The sequence below is a fragment of the Geotrypetes seraphini genome, chromosome 1 (genome assembly GCF_902459505.1).
Source record: "Geotrypetes seraphini chromosome 1, aGeoSer1.1, whole genome shotgun sequence".
NCBI classification, from domain to species: Eukaryota; Metazoa; Chordata; class Amphibia; order Gymnophiona; family Dermophiidae; genus Geotrypetes; species Geotrypetes seraphini.
The window spans coordinates 105,643,447-105,669,477 of record NC_047084.1 but is presented as its reverse complement, the minus strand read 5'-3'; the positions used below and the strand labels follow the sequence as shown (position 1 = coordinate 105,669,477).

General features: G+C 45.8%; 1 protein-coding gene across 11 annotated transcripts in view; it reads left to right on the top strand.

Moving 5' to 3' along the window:
• Positions 1-25,784, top strand: part of UBAP2 (ubiquitin associated protein 2) — a 553,760-nt gene extending 527,976 nt beyond the window's left edge. For 10 of the 11 annotated variants that reach the window (XM_033935342.1, XM_033935354.1, XM_033935341.1 and 7 more), the window contains 2 exons: positions 2,629-2,820; positions 24,681-25,784. In XM_033935342.1, coding sequence (XP_033791233.1) covers positions 2,629-2,820; positions 24,681-24,776 — 288 coding nt within the window. In that variant the 3' untranslated portion in view covers positions 24,777-25,784. Of the gene's footprint in view, positions 1-2,628; positions 2,821-15,063; positions 15,205-24,680 lie in introns of all 11 variants that reach the window. The other variant, XR_004538612.1, reaches the window with a different exon arrangement.
• Positions 25,785-26,031: the final 247 nt, after the last annotated feature.

Sequence of the window (26,031 nt, the reverse complement as noted above, 5' to 3'; positions counted from 1 at the left end):
AATCTCTATATCTGACAGCTTGGTATCTGTGCACCTAACGCCATCAGACTTTATGAATTGGTGCAAACCATTATAACTGCTTCCAGGAAGCCTTCCACTCAATAATGCTATCGACTTCAGTGGACCCGTTTCACTGCGTGGTTTATGCTACACCATCTGGATCCATCCACTTCATCTATTCTTTCTGTCTTAGACTACCTTCTCCACTTAGCTAATTCTGGACTAAAAACTACTTCAGTTACAGTTCACCTCAGTGCTATTAGTGCTTCCCATACTCCTTTCAATAATAAACCTCTCACCACTCATCCAATTGTTGCCCGGTTTATGAAAGGACTTTACAGTTCCAAACCTCCACTAAAACTGCCTCCAGTGGTCTGGGATCTTAATGTGGTTCTTGTCAGTCTGATGAAGCCTCCATTTGAACCTCTGGCATCTTCTCATCTTAAATTCCTTAATCTGTGTCACTTTTGCTCATCAAGTGAATAAACTTCAAGCACTTGTTTGAGACTCACTGTTTACAGTATTTCATCATGACAAGGTGATTCTCAGAATGAATCTGAAATTTCTTCCCAAAGTGCCGGTAGTCATGGATTTTCACCTGAATCAATCTATTGCATTGCCAGTTTTCTTTCCAAAGCTTAATTCTTATCCTGGAGAAACAACTCTTCATACACTATAAGTGTGCCTTAACTTACTATTTACAAAGGCCTAAACCACACAGGTGTTCGCCTCAACTATTCATCTCTTTTTTTAATCCTAACAGATTGGGCTTCCCTGTAACCAAGAGAACTATTTCCACATGGTTAGCAGCCTGCATCTCATTCTGCTATGCTCAGTCTGGACTGCAGCTCGAGGGAAGCATCTGTGACTTTTTTTTATGTTTCACTCCCATTGAAGATATTTGCAAAGCAGCTACTTGGTCCTCAGCACACACGTTTACATCTCACTACTGCCTGGAAATTTTTTCCAGATGAGATGGTAAATTTGGCCAAGCAGTACTACATAATTAATTTTCTTCCTAATTGCTAATGCTCCCTCCATCCCTCTTTAATAAGCTAGGGAGTCCCACATGTGAGAATATGCTGCCTGTTTGTCCAGGGATAAAGCACAGTTACTTACTGTGCCATAGCAGGTGTTATCTGGGGACAGCAGGCAGATATTCTAACATCCCTCCCACCTCCCCTGGTTGGTTTCTTAGCTTGTTTATGAAACTGAGGAACCGTGAGCCAACATCAGGCAGGAAGGCAGTCGTGAAGCTTCAAAAGCTTAAAGTGACTACACTTTTGCACTGTCCATACTAGACTCCGTGGATGATGTCACCCACATGTGAGAATATCTGCTTGCTTTACGGTTGTTGATTCTGTTTGCTAGGTATTGCGGTTCTGAAAGATTAATGTTTTTGTGCGTCAGCAACATGATCTTGAATTTCACCCTGCTTTCAATCAGGAGCCAGTGTAACTCTTTCAGTAGGTGCTCTGAGCTAGGTAGTAGAGGTAATGCTTGACTGGGAACAGAAGGTTACAGCAGAAGTGGGGCTCTTCATCAGAGCAAAGCAATGTACAAAAAAACTAGTCCTGCCCATGCATAGATCTGATGCTGGCAGCAGTGATGTATACCGTTACAGAAGATTCAAGTTTTATTCCAAAAACTGACTTCTTCTCCCTAGGCTAATCAGCAGAGTACGGTGCTGGGGTTCAAGAAAGGATTGGACAAATTCCTACTGGAAAAGGGGATAGAGGGGTATAGATAGAAGATTACTGCACAGGTCCTGGACCTGTTGGGCCACCGCGTGAGCGGACTGCTGGGCACGATGGACCTCGGGTCTGACCCAGCAGAGGCATTTCTTATGTTCTTATGGGAGCAACATTTTTCAACTTGGAGGGGGGAACAGGGAGTCTAAGTCATTGCTGACTGGAAATATGTTGCATACATACTGGATTAAGGAGGGAATTACAGTCTGTGGTTTTTGGCCAAGAACTGTCGCTGCAATAGCTGAATTATGGAATTCTATAAAACTAGTTAATGAAAGCAAGTGCAGCCACTGAAAAATAGCATAGTAACATATTAAATGATGGCAAATAAAGACCTGAATGGTCCATCCAGTCTGCTCAAACATACAATCTTTATAATTTAATGCTTTAATTTAAATTGTTCTTTTTCTTATATATTTCTGGGCCAGAAACCCAGAGCTCTGCCCAGTATTGTGGATCTACTGGAGTCTCCTTCGAAGCTCACTCCAGCTCATATAAACCATCCCAGCCCATCTTCAACTGAATGGACATATACATGACACAGACCATTCAAGTCTGCCCAGTACTGGCCTTAGTTCTTCAGTATATGCCATTATTTTCTGATTAGAGATCCTCCGTGTTCATCCCATGCTTTTTTGAACTCTCACCGTTTTCCTCTCCACCACCTCCCTTGGGGAGTGCATTCCAGGCATCAACCACCCTCTCCATAAAGAAAAATTTCCTAACATTACTCTTGAGTCTACCACCCCTCAACCTCATATTATGCCCTTGGCAGATTATTTACATTAAACTTGCCTCAGAGAAAAAGGGGAAAAAATCTTTCAATTGAATATGTACAGAACTCATAAAAATCTCTCTGTTTTCTCTTGTTTTTTAGACATTTGATAAGCAGGGCTTCCATGCTGCTACACCACCCCCCTTCAGCCTGCCATCTGCTCTTGGATCAACTGGACCGCTGAATCCTGGCCCTGCTGCTGGCTATGCTCCAGCCCCATTCCTTCACATCCTGCCGGCACATCAGCAGCCTCATTCCCAGATTCTGCATCATCACCTTCAGCAGGATGGTCAGGTAAGCAGAAAGTTTATTTCTGTACGTTGGATTAATGAGGTGTTAAACTAGGCAGTAGTAACATATGGAGACATTTATGGCAGGAGATTCAGCACATGAGCCAAACCAGGGGTGAACAACAACATACCATGCAAAGTCAGGTTTTCAGGATTTTTACAATGAATATGCATGAGATCTATTTGCATATAATGGAGGTAGTGCATGCAAATAATGTCATGCATATTTAATTAATCACCACTCCCAAGTCAATATTAAAAAACTTAGATTTTTTTTGTAATTCTTATTTTCTTATATAATTCTTATTTTCTTATATAAGTTTTCACCTTGACTCAGATCTCAGAAACACAGCTCGCTGCTCAAAGTGTGATCATAGCAGCTAGCTCATTTCCCTGCAACAAATCATAACCAAACAGTCAAATTAAAATCTTGTTATTATATTAAATCCTATATTCTTTAGCACTCTCCAGACCAGTAGAGGTTAATCTTTACCAATGGGTATATATCCAATCATGACCAGCAGGTGGAGACTGAAAACAAAACTGTGGGACAGTATATAATATACTCCCTTCTCTATTTACCTCAGTCTTCTTTCAGTCTCCAGCAGGTGTTGAGTGATCTGTACCCATCTCCCTTGGTAGGGCTGTTGGAATTTGTTTAGGGAGTTTCTAGTCCCTGTTTTTGGCCGGACGGAGCTTGGGCGGGCCCTGTTTGGGGGTCCGTCCGACCTCGGGGGTGTCAAACCCGGCGGGTCTCGAGCGGGGTCCCTCCCCCCACTTCCTCCACCTCCCCACATTTTTCTAGAGGAGCCTCAGCAGTAAGCCTTGCCCCCTAAATCAAGCAAGGCATATTGCTTCGAGAGCCTGTGGAGTCTGTTCTGTAAAAAAAAAATCCTGAGGTAGTGCTGGTCTGGAGGGTTGTTTCCCTTTAAGAAAACTGTATTTTACTGTATTTTTTCATCTAACCGGCACTTTTTTATAGCTAGGTCGCGTATGGAGCAATTGTGCCCTTCTCCAGGGGAGTGGGACACAATTAGGTCCAGCCGCGAGGCACTCGCGGCCGGACTGAACTCGGTAGTTTGGCCCGGTGATGTGGTGGAGCTCCGTCGGCAGCGGCTGCAGGCGCCCAGAGCTCCCCGCCGATGGTGCCTTGCGAGTTGGCTGGGAGCAGTGGGGAAGCCCGGTCTTCCCCAACCGCCCACGGAGGGATTCCCCGAAGGATTCCCTCTCAGCTGATTTTTTGACAGCTGATGCCGACTTGCCTGTTTTAGCGGCTGGGACTGTTCAGGCTTCTCAGCCGCTACAGGCTATGGAGGGAGCATTTTTGGCGGGAAAGTCGCCATTTTCACAGTCTGGCCCCTCCATTTTGTCTTCCACCTCAGATGACCTTCCCCCTGTATTGGAAAAACAGGGGCAGGTTTCTGCTGGGTCCCCTGCTGTGGCAGGGAGTCCCTTGGGACCCTCGGGGGGTTTTTCCCCTGATTTCTTTTTTTCTTTGTGCAGAGCCTATTTTCAGGCAGCTGGGGGTCCCGGATGCGCCCAGGGGGTTTCGGGGAGTGGGGTTTCCTCCGCACTCCCTGCGGCTTTGCCTCTCTCATCTGTTGTGGCGTCCCCTCCTCCTCCTCCCTTGTCCAAGCGTCCGCGGGTGTCTTGGGATGAGGATTTATGGTCTGAGGAGCGTGTCGGTTTGGATGAGGACCTGGACCCTTTTGAGGATTTCCAGGACCCTCTCGAGGGGATGGCCGCTGGCGGCGGGTTGTCGGGTTTCCCGTCCTCCGGCGAAGTGGCGTCCGTGGTGCGCCTTTTTCAGAGAGATGAGCTACCGGACCTGATTCAACAGGTTTCTTTGGTGTTGCGTTTTGAGGATGCGCCGCCGGAGACTCCGCGTGTGGGGGACCCTCTGCTTCGGGGGATCCGTACCGTTTCCCGCTCTTTTCCCATGCATCAGGATATTCGGGATATTGTACTGGAACAGTGGAAAACGCCGTTTCGTTTGGCACGCGTCATGGCTCGTTTGTATCCCATCCCAGAGGGGGATCGGGCTACTTTAACATCGCCAGTCGTAGACGCGGTGGTTTCGGCGATTTCTAAGCGGCATACCGTGCCTGTTGAGGGCGGTTCTGCCTTGCGGGACTCTGAGGAGCGCAAGTTGGAGAACATTCTTAAGCAAAATTTTCAGGTCTCTGCCTTTGAGGTCCAGGCGGCTATTTGTGGGGGGCTGGTGGCTCGCGCCGTGTTTCGGTGGGCTGAGCGTGTCCTGGATCGGGAGTCTGATGACTGGTCTTTAGTGGATCAGGGGGTGGCGAAGATTGAGATGGCTGCCTCGTTCCTCTCAGATGCTCTTTATGACTTGGTGCGGATCTCGGCTAAGTCTATGGTCTTTGGCGTGGCCGCGTGGCGTATTTTGTGGCTGCACGCTTGGTCGGCGGATGCTGCGTCCAAAGCTAAGCTTACTAAATTTCCCTTCCGGGGGTCTTTTTTGTTTGGGGAGGAATTAGATAAGTTGCTTCAGACTCTGATGGACTCAAAGGTGCCCCGTCTGCCTGAGGACCGTGCCCGCCCTGCGTCTCGGGGTGGCACTGCCCGGGGGCGTTTGCGGGAGTTTCGCAAGTATCGCCCTGGGCGTGGGGCTGCTTCTTTCCTGGCTCCAGGGTTTTCCCGGGGTCAGTTCTTCCAGCGCATGCAGCCCTTTCGCGGGGCCTGTCGGGGGGCAGGGAATCCCTCCGCCGGTTCCCCCGCTTCCCGTCCTGCACAATGACTCCTTGCCGGCGCCCCCTTTGGTTCCGATGGGGGCCCGGCTGCACGACTTTTTCCCCAAATGGGCCGAGATCACGTCCGATCAGTGGGTCCTGGAGGTGGTGCGGGACGGTTATGCCCTGGAGTTCGCCCGCTCTCTGCCGGACCTTTTCCTAGCCTCTCCATGTCAGACTCTTTGGAAGATGCAGGCTTTTCGCCAGACCCTTCAGCGCTTGCTAGATCTCAAGGCAGTTATTCCAGTGCCCCCTCCGGAGTGGGGCACCGGCAGGTACTCCATTTACTTTGTGGTGCCCAAGAAGGAGGGGACCTTTCGGCCCATCCTGGATTTGAAGGGGGTCAACAGGGCTCTCAAGATTCCCTCGTTTCGCATGGAAACTCTGCGGTTGGTCATTCTGGCGGTTCAGCCGGGGGAGTTTCTCACTTCTCTCGATCTGACGGAGGCCTACTTGCATGTTCCCATTCGGGCCTCTCATCAGCGCTTCCTTCACTTTGCAATCTTGGGTCGGCACTATCAGTTCTGTGCGCTTCACTTTGGTCTGGCCACGGCTCCCCGGACGTTCACCAAGGTGATGGTGGTCGTCGCAGCGGCCTTGCGCTCGGAGGGCATTCTGGTGCACCCCTACCTGGACGACTGGTTGATTCGGGCAAAGTCGTTGCAGGAGAGCTCCCGGGTTACAGCTCGGGTGGTGGAGTTTTTCCGGTCGCTGGGCTGGGTGGTCAACCTTTTCAAGAGTCGGTTGGTCCCGGCTCAGCGTCTGGAGTACCTTGGGGTTCTGTTTGACACCTCCTTATGGAAGGTTTTCCTTCCAGGGCCCCGGGTGAGCAAGTTGCAATCTCAGATTCGCCTGCTTTTGGCGTCCCGGTGTCCTCGGGCGCGAGTTTTCCTCCAAGTCTTGGGGTCGATGGCGGTGTCCCTGGACGTGGTGAGGTGGGCGCGGGCCCACATGCGTCCTCTTCAGTATGCTCTGCTCCGGAGGTGGTCACCCCAGAGGCACGGTTTGGAGGTTCCTGTCCCCCTGCGAGGCGTGGCGCGCTGCAGTCTGCATTGGTGGCTCCGGACCCCTCACCTGGTTCAGGGGGTGGGTCTGGATCTCCCGCAGTGGACGGTGCTCCTTACGGATGCGAGTCTCCTCGGTTGGGGGGCTCAGTGTTTGGGTCACTCAGCTCAGGGCACCTGGTCCACGGAGGAGGCCTCCTGGTCGTTCAACGTGTTGGAGACCAGAGCGGTCCGTCTGGCGCTGTTCGCTTTCCGCTCCCTTTGGTTGGGCAAGTCAGTCAGAGTCCTGTCGGACAATGCCGCGGCAGTGGCTTATGTCAATCGTCAGGGGGGCACCAAGAGCACTCAGGTTGCGCAGGAGGCGGCTCGGCTCATGCTTTGGGCGGAGTCCCATCTTCTGGACCTCTCGGCCTCTCACATAGCTGGGGTAGAAAATGTTCAGGCGGACTTCCTCAGTCGTCACTTCTTGGATCCAGGAGAGTGGTGTCTCGGCTCCGTGGCGTTTCAGTTAAGAACATAAGAACATAAGCAGTGCCTCCGCTGGGTCAGACCATAGGTCCATCATGCCCAGCAGTCCGCTCCCGCGGCGGCCCAAACAGGTCACCTGTCTGAATCACCAGAAGGGGCCCCCTTGCCACCCTGGTTTCCCATTGAAGTCCTATCTTCCCATCGAAGTCCTAACCCTCCGGTTTTGCACATGCACGACCTGGTCGGGTTTCTATACTTATTTCCTGGATACTTCTCTCAGTATCCCACGATCCCTTTGTCCCTCAGGAATCCATCCAATCCCTGTTTGAATCCCTGTACCGTACTCTGCCCGACCACTTCCTCCGGCAGCGCATTCCAAGTGTCCACGACCCTCTGGGTGAAAAAAAACTTCCTTGCATTTGTTTTGAACCTATCTCCCTTCAGTTTCTCCGAGTGCCCCCTCATACCTGTTGTCCCCTTCAGTCTGAAGAATCTGTCCCTATCCACCCTCTCTATGCCCCTCATGATCTTGAAGGTCTCTATCATATCTCCCCTGAGCCTCCTTTTTTCCAGGGAGAAGAGCCCCAGCCTATCCAACCTCTCGGCGTATGGGCAGTGTTCCAGCCCTCTTACCAGTTTCGTCGCTCTCCTTTGGACTCTCTCAAGCACCGCCATGTCCTTCTTGAGGTACGGCGACCAATACTGAACGCAGTATTCCAGATGCGGACGCACCATCGCTCGATACAATGGCATGATGACTTCCCGCGTCCTGGTTGTGATGCCCCTCTTTATGATGCCCAGCATCCTGTTGGCTTTTTTCGAGGCTGCTGCTGTTGATAGTGCAGGCTTGGGGGCAGCCCCTGATGGACCTGATGGCCACGAGTGGCAATGCCAAAGTGCCCCGCTTCTTCAGTCATCGCAGGGACAGTCTGGCCGAGGGTCTGGATGCTCTGGTCCAACCGTGGCCAACGGAGGGGCTGTTGTATGTGTTCCCTCCTTGGCCATTAGTGGGCAGAGTACTTCTTCGCATTGTTCACCATCCGGGTCTGGTGGTTCTGGTGGCTCCGGATTGGCCTCGACGTCCGTGGTATGCGGATCTGGTGAGGCTTCTGGTGGCGGATCCTCTTCCTCTGCCTCTCTTGGACGATCTTCTGACGCAGGGTCCCATTCCCATGTTCGACCCGTCTCTATTTTGTCTTACGGCTTGGCTCTTGAAAAGGGTCGCCTTAGTAAGAAGGGATATTCAGATAAGGGGATCTCTACGCTCTTAGGGTCCCGGAGGCTTTCTACCTCTCGGGCTTATGTGCGGGTTTGGCGTCTCTTTGAGGGGTGGTGCCGGGCGCTGGGAGTGGTCTCTTTTTGCGCTTCCCTGCCTACCATTCTAGAGTTCTTGCAGGATGGCCTGGATAGAGGCCTGGCTTGGTCTTCTCTCTGGGTTCAACTTGCGGCCCTGTCGGCTTTTCAAGGGTTGGTGACAGGTTAGCGTTTGTCGGCCATTCCTGATGTGATTCGCTTTTTGCGGGCGGCCAAGTTGCTCAGGCCTCCCCTACGGCTCTCTGTTCCCTCTTGGCATCTCAATCTGGTTCTCTCTGTTTTGGTGCTCCCGCCTTTCGAGCCGTTGGATGGCTGTTCTTTGAAGGACCTTACTCTGAAGGCGGTCTTTTTGGTGGCCATTACTTCCGCTAGGCGTGTTTCTGAGCTACAGGCTTTCTCTTGTAGGGCTCCCTTCTTGGAGTTTTCTAGGGAGCGGGTTGTCTTGCGGCCTGTTCCTTCCTTCCTTTCTGCCGAAAGTAGTTTCTCCTTTTCATGTCAATCAATCAGTGGTCCTCCCAGTCTTGGGTAGTCGGGAGGGCTCTTCTGAGCAACGGCAGCTGCGCAAGTTGGATGTCGGTCGGGTCCTTCGCTCTTATGTGCAGCGGACCCAGGAAGTCCGGAAATCCGATCATCTCTTTGTCTTTCTGACGGGTCCTCGTCGGGGGGCTGGCGCTTCTAAGGCTACTATTGCGCGCTGGATCAAGGAGACGATTGCTTCCGCTTATCTTCTGAGATAGAAGCCTGTTCCGGAGTTTCTCAAGGCTCATTCCACTCGGGGTCAGGCAGCTTCTAGGGCTGAGTCGTCGCTCGTGCCTCCAGTGGATATTTGTAAGGCTGCGGTTTGGTCCTTCTTGCATTCCTTTGTTAGACATTATCGGGTAGATGTTCAGGCGCGTCGGGACGCGGTGTTCGGTGAGCGTGTTCTGGTATCGGCCCTGCGGGGGTCCCGCCCGTGAGAGGGACTGTTTTGGTACGTCCCATTGGTAAAGATTAACCTCTACTGGTCTGGAGAGTGCTAAAGAAGGAGAAATTAGGTTCTTACCTGCTAATTTACTTTCTTTTAGCTTCTCCAGACCAGTAGAGGTCCCCACCCTGTCTGTTGTTGTTATTGTTGTGTTGTTGGGGCTGTTTCGCGGGCAGTTTTTGTTTTTTGCTGCGGGTTCTAGTATTTTTCTAGGGCCGGGGAGAATTAAAGAACAGCGGCTGTGGCTCGGCTGGCTTAGCTGGCGAGTTGTGGGGACATTTTCCTTCGGGTATTTCTCCTCTGCATTTTCCAACAGCATTTGGGTATGTTAGTTGTTACTCCTGTTCGGAGTATTGTTTTCTTTCTGTTTTCCAGTTCTTGGTTCTGCTTGGCTATTCGGCAGACTGACGTAAATAGAGAAGGGAGTATATTATATACTGTCCCACAGTTTTGTTTTCAGTCTCCACCTGCTGGTCATGATTGGATATATATCCATTGGTAAAGATTAACCTCTACTGGTCTGGAGAAGCTAAAAGAAAGTAAATTAGCAGGTAAGAACCTAATTTCTCCTTTTATCTTTAATTTTGTCAGCACCCACCTCAACCATGCTGTTGTCATCCAACCGTTCACTTACACAGTGTCAAAGGCGGCGGCGGCGGCTTGTATTCACTTTTCTACTTCCTTCCAAATAGCTGACTCATGATGTCAGCGCTGCAAACCAACCTCGTTCAGAACAAGGATGCCCAGTCTAATTCCCCATTCAAACCCTTTGGCTCAACTACATTAAGCTTATAAATCCATCTTTGTTCAAGGAAATTTAAATATCTATCTGCATTACCACCCGCCCACCCTTCTACTTGATCTATAATACACTATCTAAGATCTTCCAATTTATGATTTTTATTGCACCAGTGTTTGACTAGGAGAGTCTGGAACGACTCTGTCAAAATCCAGGACTTATGTTTAGTTAGACGAACTTTGACCGGTCTGCTTGTCCGGCCAATATATACTAATGCACAAGAGCAGAGGATAATCCAAAAAGCAGTTGTAGTCAAAATGAGTTCTCAAAGGGGTAAGAGACCATTTGGTACAGCACCTGGGCACTATCAATTTCTATAAAAAATTAATTTAATTTAAATTTAGTGAATAATGGGGTGTCCTCAGTGTGTAGAGACAGTGATAGGAGAAGACCTCCGGTGCTTACCAAGAAAGGCACGGGTAGTAAAACCCCTGCCAGCACACCATCACTGGACACCTCATGTGTTCTTAACTTAAATAATAAAGTGCAATAACACCAAGTGATGTGATACTTTATAAATCACACAGGTGCTATAACAAGCGGAATGACACGCTGAGAGAACCCCCCCAGCCCGCTCAGGCAAGATGAAAAAAGAACTTAGCTTGATGTTAGATTCAAACGTCCATAGTCCAGCAGGAGACCATAATCATAGAGTGTCCTGAAAAACCAGTGGTAGATATATTCAGAAGCCTGAGTGGGCTGGGGGGTTCTCTCAGTGTGTCATTCCGCTTGTTATAGCACCTGTATGATTTATAAAGTATCACATCACTCGGTGTTATTGCACTTTATTATTTAAGTTAAGCACACATGAGGTATCCAGTGATGGTGTGCTGGCAGGGGTTTTACTACCCATGCCTTTCTTGGTAAGCGCCGGAGGTCTTCTCCTATCGCTGTCTCTACACACTGAGGACACCCCGTTATTCACTAAATTTAAATTAATTTTTTATAGAAATTGATAGTGTCCAGGTCAGTGCTCCCTCTAAGCGGGCGGGTGTTGTGGGCAAAAGTTTTTTCGCTGTGCGCTACAAATATCGGGCGCCAGCGCCAACTCGCCCGATTCTCCTCTCGCCGCGGCCTGCCATCTCCGTACGCCGTGCGCTGTGACGTAAACTTGTGCGCTGCGATGCAATATTTTGTGCGCCAGCGCAGCTTAGAGGGAACACTGGTCCAGGTGCTGTACCAAATGGTCTCTTACCCCTTTGAGAACTCATTTTGACTACAAATGATTTTTGGATTATCTTTCAAGTATCTCAGCAGTATTTGGGGGGGAATTATAGCGTTGGTTACAAGGGCAAAGGATGGCATAAATCACATTTCTACTGTTACAATCAGTCATTGTCCAAGAGGAGATAGTCATCTCTCTGCCAGGAATCTTCCAAACCTCTCTCTCAATTGTTAAGGAACACCACTGGCATCTACCACATCTTTTATGAACCCCTTTTATCTTTCTTCCTTTTCCAAACTTTTGAAAATTAAACATTTGGCCTATAGTTTTTTCCCTACTATAGGCTAATCTTGGGAATTCTATTAAAGACTGGTGGAGGTGCAAAACTGGCCAATAAGTCCGCAACAGTCTGATCAAATGTTCTGCTGCTTGGGAAAAAGGCAGCACACAGGTTAATTGGTCGTTCCCTACTTCCCTGTGAGGAGTAGATGTAAGCATTAGTTCAAGTTGAGCAAAACGTGCTCTTAAAAAAGCTCTCCAGACTGCACTATCCCCTGTCAAAAAATCTTTTTCCAGATCAGTAGATTGCAACTTGAATTCCTCTTCCGAGGAGCAAATCCAACGAGGCGTAGAAATTGCCAAATCGGGAGATTAAATCTTAATTTATAGGGGTGAAGGTTTTTATAGTTCAGTAACGTGTTTCTTGCAACAGGTTTCCTGTACAGTATAGTGGCAAATCCAGTAGCTGTCTTAGAAATCCAAATGTTCAAAAATTCAATACATTGTGAATTGCATTTCATTGTAAACTGAAGGTGAGGATCAAACTCTCCAGTTCTTCCCTTGTACCTCGCCATAAGAAAAAAAAAATGGCATCCAAATATCTATACCACAAATCCTCCTCACCTTCAGTTTATAATTAAATGCCATTCACAATGTATTGAATTTTTGGACATTTGGATTTCTAAGACAACTGCTGGATTTGCCACTGTTTCTAACCTCCCAATAGATTTTACCAATGATTCTTCAATCAGGAAAATCAGCTGTATGTCGTCTGCATACAACCTGTATGAAGAACAGACCAGGGAAAAACAAAACCACAAACACAAATACAAATAAAACAAAAATGGAATTGTCCAGATCAGAATGATGTGCACTAAAAAAGTGTCCTCCAACTCATCTGGTAATATGAATATCTTTATTCCTCCAATATCACAATGATGCATTCAATGACTCGATATGTACATGTTTTGGCCAACAGGCCTGCCTCAGGAATCTTAAAAATCACGGATGGTGATATTTGAAGAATAATGCCACACACGTAGATTTAACCAAAATTCAAAAAAGGAGTATCATGTCTCGTGTATTCCAACTGTAGCCAACTAGTACACGAGATATGATACTCCTTTTTTGAATTTTGTTTAAATCTACGTGAGTGGTAGAATTCTTCGAATATCACCATCCGTGATTTTTAAGACTCCTGAGACAGGCCTGTTGGCCGAAGCATGTACATGTCGAGTCATTGAGTTGTTGAATGTATCATTGTGATATTGGAGGAATAACGATCTTCATATTACCAGATGAGTTGGAGGACACTTTTTTAGTGCATATCATTCTGATCTGGACAATTTCATTTTTGTTTTTTTTACAACCTGTATGAGACATCCAACTGATGAAGTAATACACACAATGGACGGATGTAAATATTGAATAATGTTGCTGAGAGGGCTGACCTCTGGGGAACATCAGGTTTTATTTCCCTTTGACCTGACATTTTGCCATTAACAAAAATTTCCTGTTTCCTACCATTCAAGATTGAACTGAACCATACATGTACTGTTCCCCCCAGTCCAATGTCAGCGAGTCGTTCCAATAGTATCATATGAAGTTATATGTTAAGGAGAGCCTTGAATCAAATGTACTGAAAATTCTAGAGGAGCAGAAATATACCTTGGATTCTCTATGGGTAGAAATTCCATATGTAAAAGTGAAATGGATAGTGATAGGAGTGTATTACCGTCTACCTGACCATGATGAACGGACAGATGCTGAAATGTTGTCAGAGATTAGGGAGCTAACAAACTGGGTAACACAATAAAATGAGCGATTTCAACTACCCGATATTGACTGGATAAATTTAACATCAGGGCTTGCTAAGGAGATAAAATTCCTTGATGAAATCAAGGACTTCTTTATGGAGCAGCTGGTTAAGGAACTAACAAGATGCAAAGCAATTCTAGATCTAGTTCTTAGTGGAGCACATGAATTGCTATGGGAGGTAATGGTGCTGGGGCCCCTTCATAACTGTGATCATAACATGATCAGTTTTGATATAATCCCTGGAATAAGGTCACACCAGAAATCTAATAGAACAGCATTTAATTTTTAAAAAGGAGACTATGGGCACTGTGGACCGTAACCCAGAAGTGGATGACTGTGCTTGATTCGCACAAAAGAACACATTGACTTTGTACACGATCTTGTACTGAGCAAGGAGGGCATGCCACAATCACAATGAACAACTTGCCAAATAGCAAGAGAAGCAGGATTAAGTCAGACAACTATGGTTAGGATAATTCATGACCATCTGAAATTAAAGTATCTTAAAAAGTGTTGTATCTGAGAGTTAACTTTACACAACAAAGAAACAAGCTTGAAATTGAGCAAACAACTTTTGACCAAGTACCTGGAGCACTGCGTCAGCTTCATCTGGTTTACAGATAAAAAAATATTTACAGTAGCTCCACTGATTAACACACAGAATGATCTCCTGTCTGTGCCTTCAACAACACTGAAGTGTAAGGTTAATGACAAACACCTATTATGGACCTGCCCTGACCTTCAGCCAATCAGTCATGGTCTCAGTTGCAATCTTGAAACTTGGATTCACAGATCTGTTCTTCATCGATCCTGAAGTTAAGATCAATGGTGTACACTAACAGGATATCCTCTTGACACAGAAGCTGCTTCCAGCGATCCATCACATGTCAGGAGACTACTTTATCTTCCAACAGAACAATGCCCCAGCACCTTGGGCAAAGGACACTGTAGAAATGCTACATCAGGAGACCCCCAGACTTCAGTGGTCCAGACCTCTGACCTGCGAATTCACCAGACCTAAACCCAGTTGACTACCGGATCTGGGGGCTGATACAGGAACACATCTACAAGACAGTGATATCTGATGTCAAAAACTTAAACAGCACCTCATCTCTGGGCTGAGCTTAAGCAGAGCATCGTTGACAAGTCCATAGATCGGTGGCATCCAAGGCTGAGGATGTGCCTTCATGCAACGGGAGCGCATTTACAACATTTTACATCAACTTCATACAAGACACGACACACTAAATTTCATATGACTTGGCCGAGTTCAGCGGAAGATACGGAACAGTTTGATGTATGGTTTTTTTTCAGTTCACGGTGTGTGTGTGTGTATATATATATATATATACACACAAATATATATATACATATATATATATATATACACACACACAAATATACAATCTCACAAATATACAATCTCACAAAATATGAATCAATGAAAATGTCTAACCTGTATGGAAATGTATTGAAAAAATCACCAGTGTAATATGCCGTATGGATCTGTAAGTTTGAAAAATTTAGTTTGAAAAATATATTTTAAAAAGCTGTATTTTGAAACCCAAAACACAAGTAGAGAGGTTGAGTTGCCAATAACCATAAATAACACCTCAAAAAGCTCAGAGGATGTCGGTAACACTAAGAACAGCTATAAACAGAATTTTATGTTTTATTTTGAAATAGGTACCATATATACTCGAAGATAAGTCGAGACCCCCATTTTCCCCCCAAAAGGGAAGAAAAATGGTTAACTCGAATATAAACCGAGATTAGTAACTTGGAATATCCTGGTGAGCCAGTCTACAAAGACTAGACATCCTTGCTGTAAGTTTTAACACAAATTTCTTTTAACGTTAAATATTTTTATTAGTGTAAAACCACACAACATTTACAATAACATCAGTTTAAACAATATCTGTTTAGATAAAAATCCCTCCCACCACAATCCCCCTGTTCCCTACCCCCTATCCCCATCTTCCCAAAGTTTTAACATTTAAAATTTTTCAAAACATTCCTCATCATCAGAATTCCCAAACAGACAGTGGAAGTCAGTTTCTGTGATGTCATCAGCATAGACATTGTCATCAATGTCATCATTGTCATCACTGCTGTTGTTGCTCTCATTCAGCACATCATCTTCACTGCCATCCTTGGCATTGCTTATACCACATTTTTTGAAAACATGTTGAACCATATCTTCTGGAATGTCTTCCCAAGCATCCCTGACCCACTTTGCAATCAGTTTGATATCTGGTTTCATCAGATTACCGGCTTTTGTCAAGTGTGTTTCACCAGATGACATCCATTCATGCCACATCTTTTCGCACACAATCCTTGAAAGGTTTATTCAAACAAACATCTAGAGGTTGTAAGACAGATGTAAGACCTCCTGGTATAACTGCCAGGTTAGTCTGAAGAAACTTTGCCTTCTGTTTGATGTCTTCAGATATGTGGGCTTTAAACATGTCCCAAACAAGCAATGATGGTTTTTTTCTTCAAAGCAATCCCCAGTCGTCTATTCCAAATCTTGTCAAGCCATATTTTGGTTCCTTCTTCATCCATTCAGCCTTTGGCATGTGCACGCACAGTAATTCATGGTGGAAATATGACATTTTTTGGCAATGTCCTTCTTTTAAAAATGACTACAGGCCTCAATTTGATTCCTTTTGCCAAACAAGAGAGAACCACAGTAAAATGGTTCTTTTCATTCCCAGTTCTTAAAAAATGGTTTTATCACCTAAGCTTGCCACAGTTCTATTGCTGGGAAGGTCAAGCGTTATCGGTGTTACATCCATATTTCCAATTTCTCCAAGCTCAAAATTGTAAAATTGTAATTGTTTTATAATAAATTTATGAAATGAAGATACTTTTTCTTCAATATCCTGAGGCAGTTTCTGAGAAATTTTTGTTGCTACACCAGCCTGCAGACGCAACAAATTTGTTTGTACCTTTAGTTTTATCCTGTTTTTCCATTTGAAGGGCATGTAAGAGAATTCCTGTACATGTAACGCAGTATTCATTTTGCCGGCACTCTAGAACCCAGCTATTCAAGTCATCTTCAAGAACCGATAAGGGTGTAGTTAAACCTCGGCAAGCCTTTTTGGATTTTGGCATCTTCTCTAATTCAGCCTTCTGCTTTCTCCAATCTCTTATTTGCCTTTCATTAATACCAAATTCCCTGCTTGCAAGTGAATGAATTATTGCTCTCTTCTGCTCTCAACATGACTTTCAATTTAAATCCGGCATCATATGACATCCATTTTTGCTTTCCACCAAGACTAGCCATTCCTAACAGAAAACACACAAAAAAAACTGTGAAGGAAAAAGTTGGTTTCCTTAATGTCCCCCAGATATGCTGTAGACAGGGCCATCTAGTATTACCATATTTGTTCTTGACTCACCCTGGGTTTGCATATTGCCCAAGCCAGAGTGCAGAAAGATCTTTCTGTTTTGAAAAACTAGAGCATTGATTGAAATATTTTATCAGTAGTTTCTTTTATTTCAGACACTGTGAGACCAATTCACTGACATGTAATATCACAACTTAGACTTAGAAGAGCCACTGCTCATTCTTGGACTTGAACTATGAGAGAGGTCTACGGTTTGAGATCTGCTGGTACTTGTGACCCCCAAACACTGGTAGAGAAAGAATGTTGAGCTTAATGAAGTTTGGTCTGATTCAGGCAGTATACAAATCTATCCCTGACCTCCACTTTAGCCCAAAGGCCATCCAGAGCTTGTAAAGGGGGTAGAGTACCACTCTTTTCTGTTAACAATTTTGGAAATGACACAGCAGTGCTTTATTGTGGGTCGCTGCTGTCTTGACAACTTTCCAAGAACATCTTAAGCTAAGTCGGTTTTTGATTTCTATTGTGGGAACTGGTTGGGGAGGTTCTCAGAGTGGCTGCTTAATTGACCTCACTTGTGTTCACTGGTTGGTAGTGATTTATTTTTCACTATTTTTGATTTATTACACACAAGGAGGTACCCTATGATGGTGTGGGGGCAGGGGCTTGTTGGTCGTTATGTGAAGCGCTGGAGTATAGCTCCCTTCGCTGCCCTATCACACTGAGGGTACTCCACTTAAATTATATTAAATTTCATAGCATTCACGTTATTTAGCGTGTGTTCACAGTTGTTCTGGTCATTGAGTCGCCACTCTTAGAACCTTATGATCTATGCTGCCTCTAGGTAGGTTTCTTTCTCAAGTTTCTCTGGCAGGTTTCTGGAGAGTTTGTATTTTGCTACCTTACAATGACAGGCATCTCTATCATATTGGTTTGCAATATCAGCAGCACATTGGGGCAAGGTCAAAAAGGGGGGGGGGGTTGTTGTTGTTTTTTAGTTCAATGCTATTTATTGAGTTTTAAAAACAAATAAAAAGATATTGGCCATTATGACAGATATGTTACAAAGGAATGTATACAAGGTCAATATACTTAAGAACAACAAAAACAGGAATAAGCAAATAACATATAACCAAGTCGGTCATGTGTGCTTCTATATTCAAATGCTTTTTTATTATTTCAAGTATAATAGGCAAGAACAAGAAAGAGCATCAATCAGAAGTAACAGTACAAACATTTCCCCCCTCCCCCCACCCCTCCCCATCCCGGGAGTCCAAAGCCATGCCAAAAGTTGAGAGATAACCTTAAAGGTTCAAAAGTCTACTGCGAGCACGTGGTGTAAGGTCCTGCCAAAAGTATTCCCAAGTCTGACAAAATCTACGACCCGGGCCATGCTCCAAGTCACCCACCAGTCTCCGCTCCAGCGTGGCATGAATTATCATCAGGGATCTCCATTGTGCATAGGTCGGAGGATCAGGCGAAAGCCAGTTAATAAGGATAGTTTTCTTCCCCAGTAAAAGCACTCTGGTGATAAAAGCTGACATTCCCCTGGGTTTGGGCGTGGCTATGTTATAAAAACCAAATAGCGCTCTCGGTTGTGGGAGCCAAAGCCTCCCCCAAAGCAACGTAACATAGCGTCCCAGGTGACTCCAGAACTGTTGAATTTTGGGGCATGCCCAAAACATATGGCTCAAAGAAGCGTGAGCATGGCTGCATTTCGGGCAGGAATGAGATGTCGTAATTCCCATCCGGGCAGCACGTTCCGGTGGAATATAAAGTCTCAGAACAATCTTCAATTGCATTTCCCAGTGGGTTATGTTAGGAGACACCCTTTGAATGTTCTTCAATACCCGCTGTAGCTGCTGGACTGTTAATGTACACTGCAGGTCCTCGGCCCATGCCGTCGCCAAAATGTCCAGATTGGTGCCCGATTGACAGTCCCGGATCCCCACCACGTGAAACCGCAGTGGAATCCGCTGTTGGGCTGAGAGACTAAAGAGTTCGGAAAGTGCATCCCTGCTGTCTTCTGTGAGAACGGTCACTGGTAAAGACTGGATATAATGTCGAATCTGGTAATAAGCAAATAGATCAGTAGGCGGTAAGTCAAAGGTGTGTTGTAGCTCCGCAAATGTTGCCAAGTTCCCCTCCTCCGAGAACAGGTGAAAAAGATATTGAAGTCCCTTTTCCCTCCACCTAGGAAAGGCGGCATTCTGCAATCCCGACCGAAAAGCTCCATTGCCCTGTATAGGTAAATATAATGACACCCCAGCAGGCAGTATAGCAGTTTTACAGACCCACTTCCAGGTTCGCCGAGCTGGCGCAAAGATCGGATAGTGCGACACCAAAGGACGGATCCCTGGATCCGCCACATGCAAGAAATAGCTCACATGAAACGGAGCCAATAAAGATAGCTCCAGTGGTGTAGCAGAAAAATCAGAGGTCCCTCTAAACCAATCATTAATATGTCGCATCTGACAGGCCATAGCATACCAACGTATGTGTAATAAACCATAACCCCCCCTATCCCTAGGCAGACACATCCGAAGAAATGTCATACGGGGTCGCTTACCGCCCCAGAGGAAATGTTGTAAATTTTTCGTTAATCGTGTGTTATGGGCGTAAGATAGGAGCAGAGGCAGGACCTGAAAGCGGTACAACCATTTGGGAAAAAGCACCATATTAAAGAGAGCTACCTGGCCTGCCACCGATAATGGGAAAGTGGACCAATTCTGCAGATGTTGTGTGGTGTCACGAAGCAGTGGGGTGATATTGCTGTCGTATAGGGTCGTAAGGTCTCTAGGAATCCAAACCCCCAGATAACGAATCGAGCTCACGGCCCATGCAAATGGAAATTGGCTGCTCCATGTCTGTTGCAGTGTCAGTGGGCTGGCCAAAGCCAAAGATTTCTGGTAATTCAACGTAAAACCCGAATAGAATTTAAATTCGTCAAGCGCTTGCAATAAATGCGGGACAGAATGATGGGGATCCCTGAGCAAAAAGAGGAGATCGTCCGCGAAGGCTAACACTTTGAGCAAGTGGTTCCCAATGTTCACACCCACAATGTCAGGGTCCAAAGACACTGTACGAAGAAATGGTTCCAAGTACAACAAAAATAGTAGAGGCAACAGGGGGCATCCCTGTCGAGTGCCTCGCTCTATAGAAATTGGGTCAGTAATAATGTCATTGACAAGTAATCTTGCTGTAGGTGTCGAATATAATGTGCGTAGCGCCGCGGCAAACCATCCAGATATACCCATATAATTCAACACCTCAAAAAGATACTTCCAATTGACCTGGTCAAATGCCTGTGCCGCATCTAAACTAAGCAAGAGCATCGGAATGTTATTAACTTGGGTGTGAGCTAAGGACAACAGTGCTTTACGTACATTGTGTACCGCTTGACGACCCTTTACAAATCCCACCTGTGTTGATGCTATAATGTTGGGGAGAAGGGTCGCTAGCCTATCAGCTAATATTTTAGATAGTATTTTAATATCCACATTTAGCAGAGAAATTGGGCGATAGGACTCGGGAGCAGTACTGTCTTTGCCAGGTTTCAAAATCAGCGTAATTAGTGCCTCATTGGAGCCTACAGGAAATTGTTCATCATGAATTACCTGCGAATAATAGTCCCGTAAATAGGGACTCAGCTGCCCTGATAATAATTTATAGAATTCTGCCGTGAAACCATCCAGCCCTGGGGCAGAAAAGTTTTGTTGGTTCTGGATAGCTTTATGCAATTCTTTAGGGGTGATGGGTGCGTTAAGAAACTCGACATCCGAATCAGAAAGCGGCTGTAATCCAGAATCCACTAAATAATCCCTAATAAGGGGTTCTGCCCCCGAGTCCTGGCAACCGTATATCCCCCGAAAGTGGGACATGAAAAGCTGTGCAATTTGGCCAGTAGTATGTTGGAGACAACCCAGGCTATCCCGCAACCCCAACACATAGCGATGACCCCTAGCTTGGGAGGTCAATCGGGCTAATAACTTCCCTGCGCGATTACCATAGCGATGATAGTGATATTTTTGGTACAAAAGCATTTTCACCGTGCGCTCATGTATGTAGGAATTAAGGGTCGTTTCCACCGAGATCAAGTGTTCTCTAGAGGTTCGGGTTGGGTTGTGGGTGTAACGACGTTTAGCTAGGGCAAGTTCCTTTTCTAACCGAAGTATTCCCCGTGATAGACGGCGGTTGCGCGCTATTACGTAGGCTATGCAATCTCCTCTGAGCACTGCCTTGACAGTGTTCCAAAACAACTGCGGATCATTGCAATGCTGACCATTAAAGTCTAGGAAGTCATCCCACTTAGATGTTAAGTATGTTTTGAAATGTTCATCAGAGAACAAATAACTAGGGAAGTGCCAGCGTGCAGGTCCCCGTAAGCCAAAGCCCACATTCACATCAATCCAAATCATCGCGTGGTCGGAGATCACAGCCGGGCCTATGACCGCTGCATCCACATTTAGGAAGGCCCTACGCGTGGTAAGAATATAGTCTATTCTAGATTGGGTGTTATGGGCCCTGGAGCGATGAGTGTAATCCCGTTCCGAGGTATGGAGAATTCTCCATGGGTCAACTAAATCCAGAGTGGCGCATAGATAAGGAATGCCTCTGGTTTGGGATGAATTGGTGCTGGGCCCCGGCTGGGAGCGATCACAGGTTGGGTCAAGAATCTGATTGTAATCTCCTGCTACATATACCGGTTCAGTAACTCTCCCAAGAAGCAGTGCTGTAATGCCCTCAAAAAAAGAATGGTCATAGGTATTGGGTGCGTACACATTCATGAGATAAAAAGAATATGTGCCTACTGTCAGTTGCAACAATATATATCTGCCCTTCGGGTCAGAGGCTATCACTTTTGCTGTATATGGTAAGGTCTTACTAATTAATACCGCTACCCCTGCACGCTTATGCGTGGAGGAGGCCGCATACACCATGTCCACCCAGGACCTCCTCAACTTCTGATGCTCTAACTCCGTCAATCGGGTTTCCTGGAGACAGGCTATGGCAACCTTATGACGTTTGAGCTGTGTTAAAATTTTCGTTCTTTTAATAGGGGAGGTAATACCCGAAACATTCCAAGAAACCAATCTCAAACTGCTAGCCAGCGGGCATCAGTAAGGCATGTGTAAATAGAGAAGATAGAATGTGTAAATAGGATCCACCCCGGGCTCCCAGCCACACCCAGGGTAGCCATGTGGCGCTCAGGACCTGCCCGAGCGTCAGTGGTACCATAGAAAATGCAATTAACTGTAGTCTCACTGCCGTTGCAGAACCCATACTCTCCTGTAACTCAACAAATGCCAACAACATCCATAGTGGCAAAGGACTCCTCCCCTTGAACCCCCACCCGCCCTCCCCTCCCTTCCCCACCTACCCCCTGTTCGCATGGTTGTGGTCACAGCCCTAGGGCCGTCTAAAGGCGGTCCCAAAGGTGTGAGGGATCACAATACTATGCCACTCCGGGTCCCGAGTCCCCCAGACAATTAGAAAACAGTTTACATATTTGTCGCCTAAAGAATAAAACACATTGGGAAAATCCCCAACCACATTATATATACCAGTCCCTGAACTAGATCAAAAGAACATTAGAATGCAAACAAACTGGAATCTTAGTGCAACATTACAGCCGAAACCATGAAATGCAGCCTTTCCCCCGAATCAGAAGAACCTGGAGTCCATCAGCTGCAAATCCAAAGTCACCTAAGAGGTAACAAGCCGAGGTCGGCTCGCACCACGTGCTCGGTCAGATTGGGTCCGACTGGGGTAGCACCTGGGTATTTACGTAGAGAGCTGCCTCCGCTGCTGCCTCGAAAACTTGCCATTGTCCCTGGTGGTGAATTTTCAAAGTGGCCGGGTACAAAAAGAGAAAACGTACTTTTTTTTCAGCCAAAGAGGAACAGATGGGATAGAACTGCTTCCTGCGCTCAGTCAGTGCTGCTGAATAATCTTGAAAGATGCGCACCTCTGATTCCTCAAATGCTAAAGTCTCTCGGAGTTGTTTATATTTGCGCAATATTTCCACTTTGTGATTGTAATTTAAAAGTTTGGCTATCACCATGCGAGGCCTCATCTCTCGTGTATGGGTGCTTCTATAAAACAAAATCTAGGTCCAAAGAAATATTAGCTTGCTATAGATAGTAATTTTAGGTGACTTGTCATGAGACATCAACAAAGGTGACCATATTTTTTCATTTAGGATCAAAAGGTAAATATTACAGTAAATATTTTGCAATAAAAGTTATGGCAATAGACCAGACATGGGCAAACTACATCCCGCGGGCCATCCGGCCTATTTAGTTTTCTAATCCAGCCTGCCGACCATCCGAGCCCCGCCGACCGCGAGCCCTACATACCTCCCTCCAGAGCAGCATCAGGCCAACAGCACTCTTAGCAGGTTGCTTCACGGCCTTCTCTCATCAGGGAATTCCCTCTGCCACATTACTGATAATGTCATCAGTAACGCGGCACACGGAAGGCCTTCGACGAGAGAAGGCCACGAAGCAACCTGTTGAGAGTGCTGCTGGCCCTACGCTGCTCTGGAGGGAGGTGTGTAGGGCTCACGGTCGGCGGGGTTCAGATGGGAGGGAAGGATGGAGGGTCAGCAGGGATTCGACTGCACGGCGGGAGCAGGTGCTCAAGGATTCTGCAGCACAAGGGATGGAAGGGAAGGACGGAAGCTGGGCAAGGGTTCTGCTGCACGAGGGATGGGAGGGAAGGAAGGATGGAAGCTTGGGCAAGGGTTCTGCACGAGGGATAGGAGGGAAGGAGGGAAGCTGGGCAAGGGTTGGGAGGGAGGGAAGGAAGGATAGAAGCTGGGCAAGGGTTCTGCACAGGGGGATTGGAGGGATGGGTGAGAGGGGAGGAAAGATGCTGGGGGAGAAAAAGGAAAGAGGAAGAATTGGGGTGAAGAAGAGGAAGGGAGAGATGATCATGTACATTCATTTTGTACAATAAGCCTTACGTTTTCGTGCTTTGCTACCTTTTAAAGACCAAAATTTTTTACGTTATAACATTTACATTTAATTTATATTAGTTCACACAAACACTCCAACCATCTTCTCTTGGTCCGGCCTGTCTGTCAAATTTAAGAACCCATTGTGGGCCACGAGTCAAAAAGTTTGCCCACCCCTGCAATAGACCCTCCCCCTTAAGAAAAAAACAAACACACATCAGGAACCAAAAATACCCCATGAACATCCCTCAATAGTTAGCACGTACAGTGCGCCCACACAGGGAATAGAAGAAGGAAGAATACCATACCTTAAAAACTTGTACATTTTATCATGCTCAAAAGAAAAAAATATAGTAATTACTGGTAACTCAAAGATGTTCTTTGACCGCCTTGTCAACATGCCATCGCTTCATCACGGCAGTTGTATGAGGCTGGGTTTCCTGCCCTCTCTTGTTTACAAACAGTACCCTGAGAAAGCCAGCTGTCTCTCTTGTCTTCCTCCCTCTTTGCAATAAACATGCCAGTGCTCCCACCTGGCCATTTTATGCACGGCCGGCTCCCTCTTCCTCAATGCTGCAGTTTGCACAAAGCCATACACGGTGGCTCCTCGTGCGTCCCGCACCTCATCCAGAAGCCTTTCCTCTGATGTTACGACATCAGAGAGAAGGCTGCCGGTTCAGGCGCAGGACACGCGTAGAAGCTGCCACGCACGGCTTTGTGCACTGATCTCCTTGGGCCCAACGCACGTGCCTGCCCTGCATGGACCGGCAGGAAATTCCTGCGGACTGGCACTAGTCCATGGACTGGCGGTTGAAGAACACTGGTATAGAGAACTAAATTAATAAATAAATTAGTGGATCTAAGATGCACGTTGAAGTGAATGTTACTGAAAGAATACTGTGAATAAACATTGTAAAGATATATCGAAAAAATCATGAGATTTGTTTTTTTTCTTTTTGTATCTTTTGTTCCTTTTACAAATCATGAAATTCCAGGGAGGATCTGGACAGCGCAGTCAACCAAATGCTCTTCAGCAGAAGTCTCAGGCCAACAAAGCTGCCTATGCCAGCTCCCCCTACTGGACAAACTAAAGCCTATAACAGAGAGAGAGAAGATTTAAACGGATGAGAAAGAGATCAAATAATGATAGAAGAGACTACTGCTGTTGTCTATTCCTGGAAGCCACCAATTATTAGACAGATCTCTTTTTGGAAATAAAACCATGGTATTTAGCCAAATTGTTTGGGAGGGCGAGAGAACACTTCATTTTTGGTTTGCTGTTCTATGTAATATATTTATGTATGTATTTGTAAATGTAAAAGAGCCTAAATGTGGTTTCTCCATTTTGCAGCTCTCCTTTTTTGATTTATAGGGGAATTTATCATCCAGGCAGTGCATATTTTCATTTCTGTATTTTGTATGACTGAATGGGGGGAGGGAAATGCTGTTTATGTTCTCTGGAGCCTTTCTATTTAAACCCTACCTTTAGGTCAGATTTATGTGGCCAGTCTGAGAAGAGAAAAATAAAAAAAATCACAGTGTCAGTCTTATATAATTTTTTCTTTTCAAAATGTAGATGCTTCTCTATGCCTGGCACACCCAGATCATCTTGCTCCTGTGAGAAAGCCCCTTTGTGGATGTACAGAAATAGATGATAACCTTGTTAATGTGTTCACAAAGCAGATACGTCACTATATATACAATCTTTTTTTTAATAAAGCTTTACTCCTTTTTTGTTTCCGAAGCTGAAGACTTTAGACTGACCCTTTTTGGGGGGGAGGGGGAGAAGGAAGATTAATAAAAATTGGAATAATGTTATCAGAGAATGGCTGGAACTGTGTAATAGTTATGTAAACAAAATTATGCAGTCTTGTATCTCTTCCTGCCCATTTCCCTCTTATCGACAGCATCCAACCTGATTGAATGGGAATTAATCAGTGACCATATTTTAAAAATCAAAATTAAAAAAAACTACTATGGAGATTTAAAAAAATCATCTATTCTTAATACCTTGCACCAATCCATGGTGAATATTTTAGAACTTAAATTTCTTTTATATCCCTGACACCACAAATAAAATTCTGAGAGGTTAAAGAGTACTGCTTGTGTATAATTGCTTTTTTCTCATGTTCATTACTTTGTTTATCTCCTTCCAATGTGCTGAAATGAAACTAAAGCAGTATGTTGAATTTCTGTGTAGCACTTTCATATTCCTGGGTCCCTTTGACTATGGTTGTCAAAACTCTGGAAGGCTAGTCTTCTATCAGCAATACTCCAATGTCATATTAGTATCTAGCAAACCTTTTTGTTGACTGAAATCTGACATGCAGTTATATGGTACTAGAA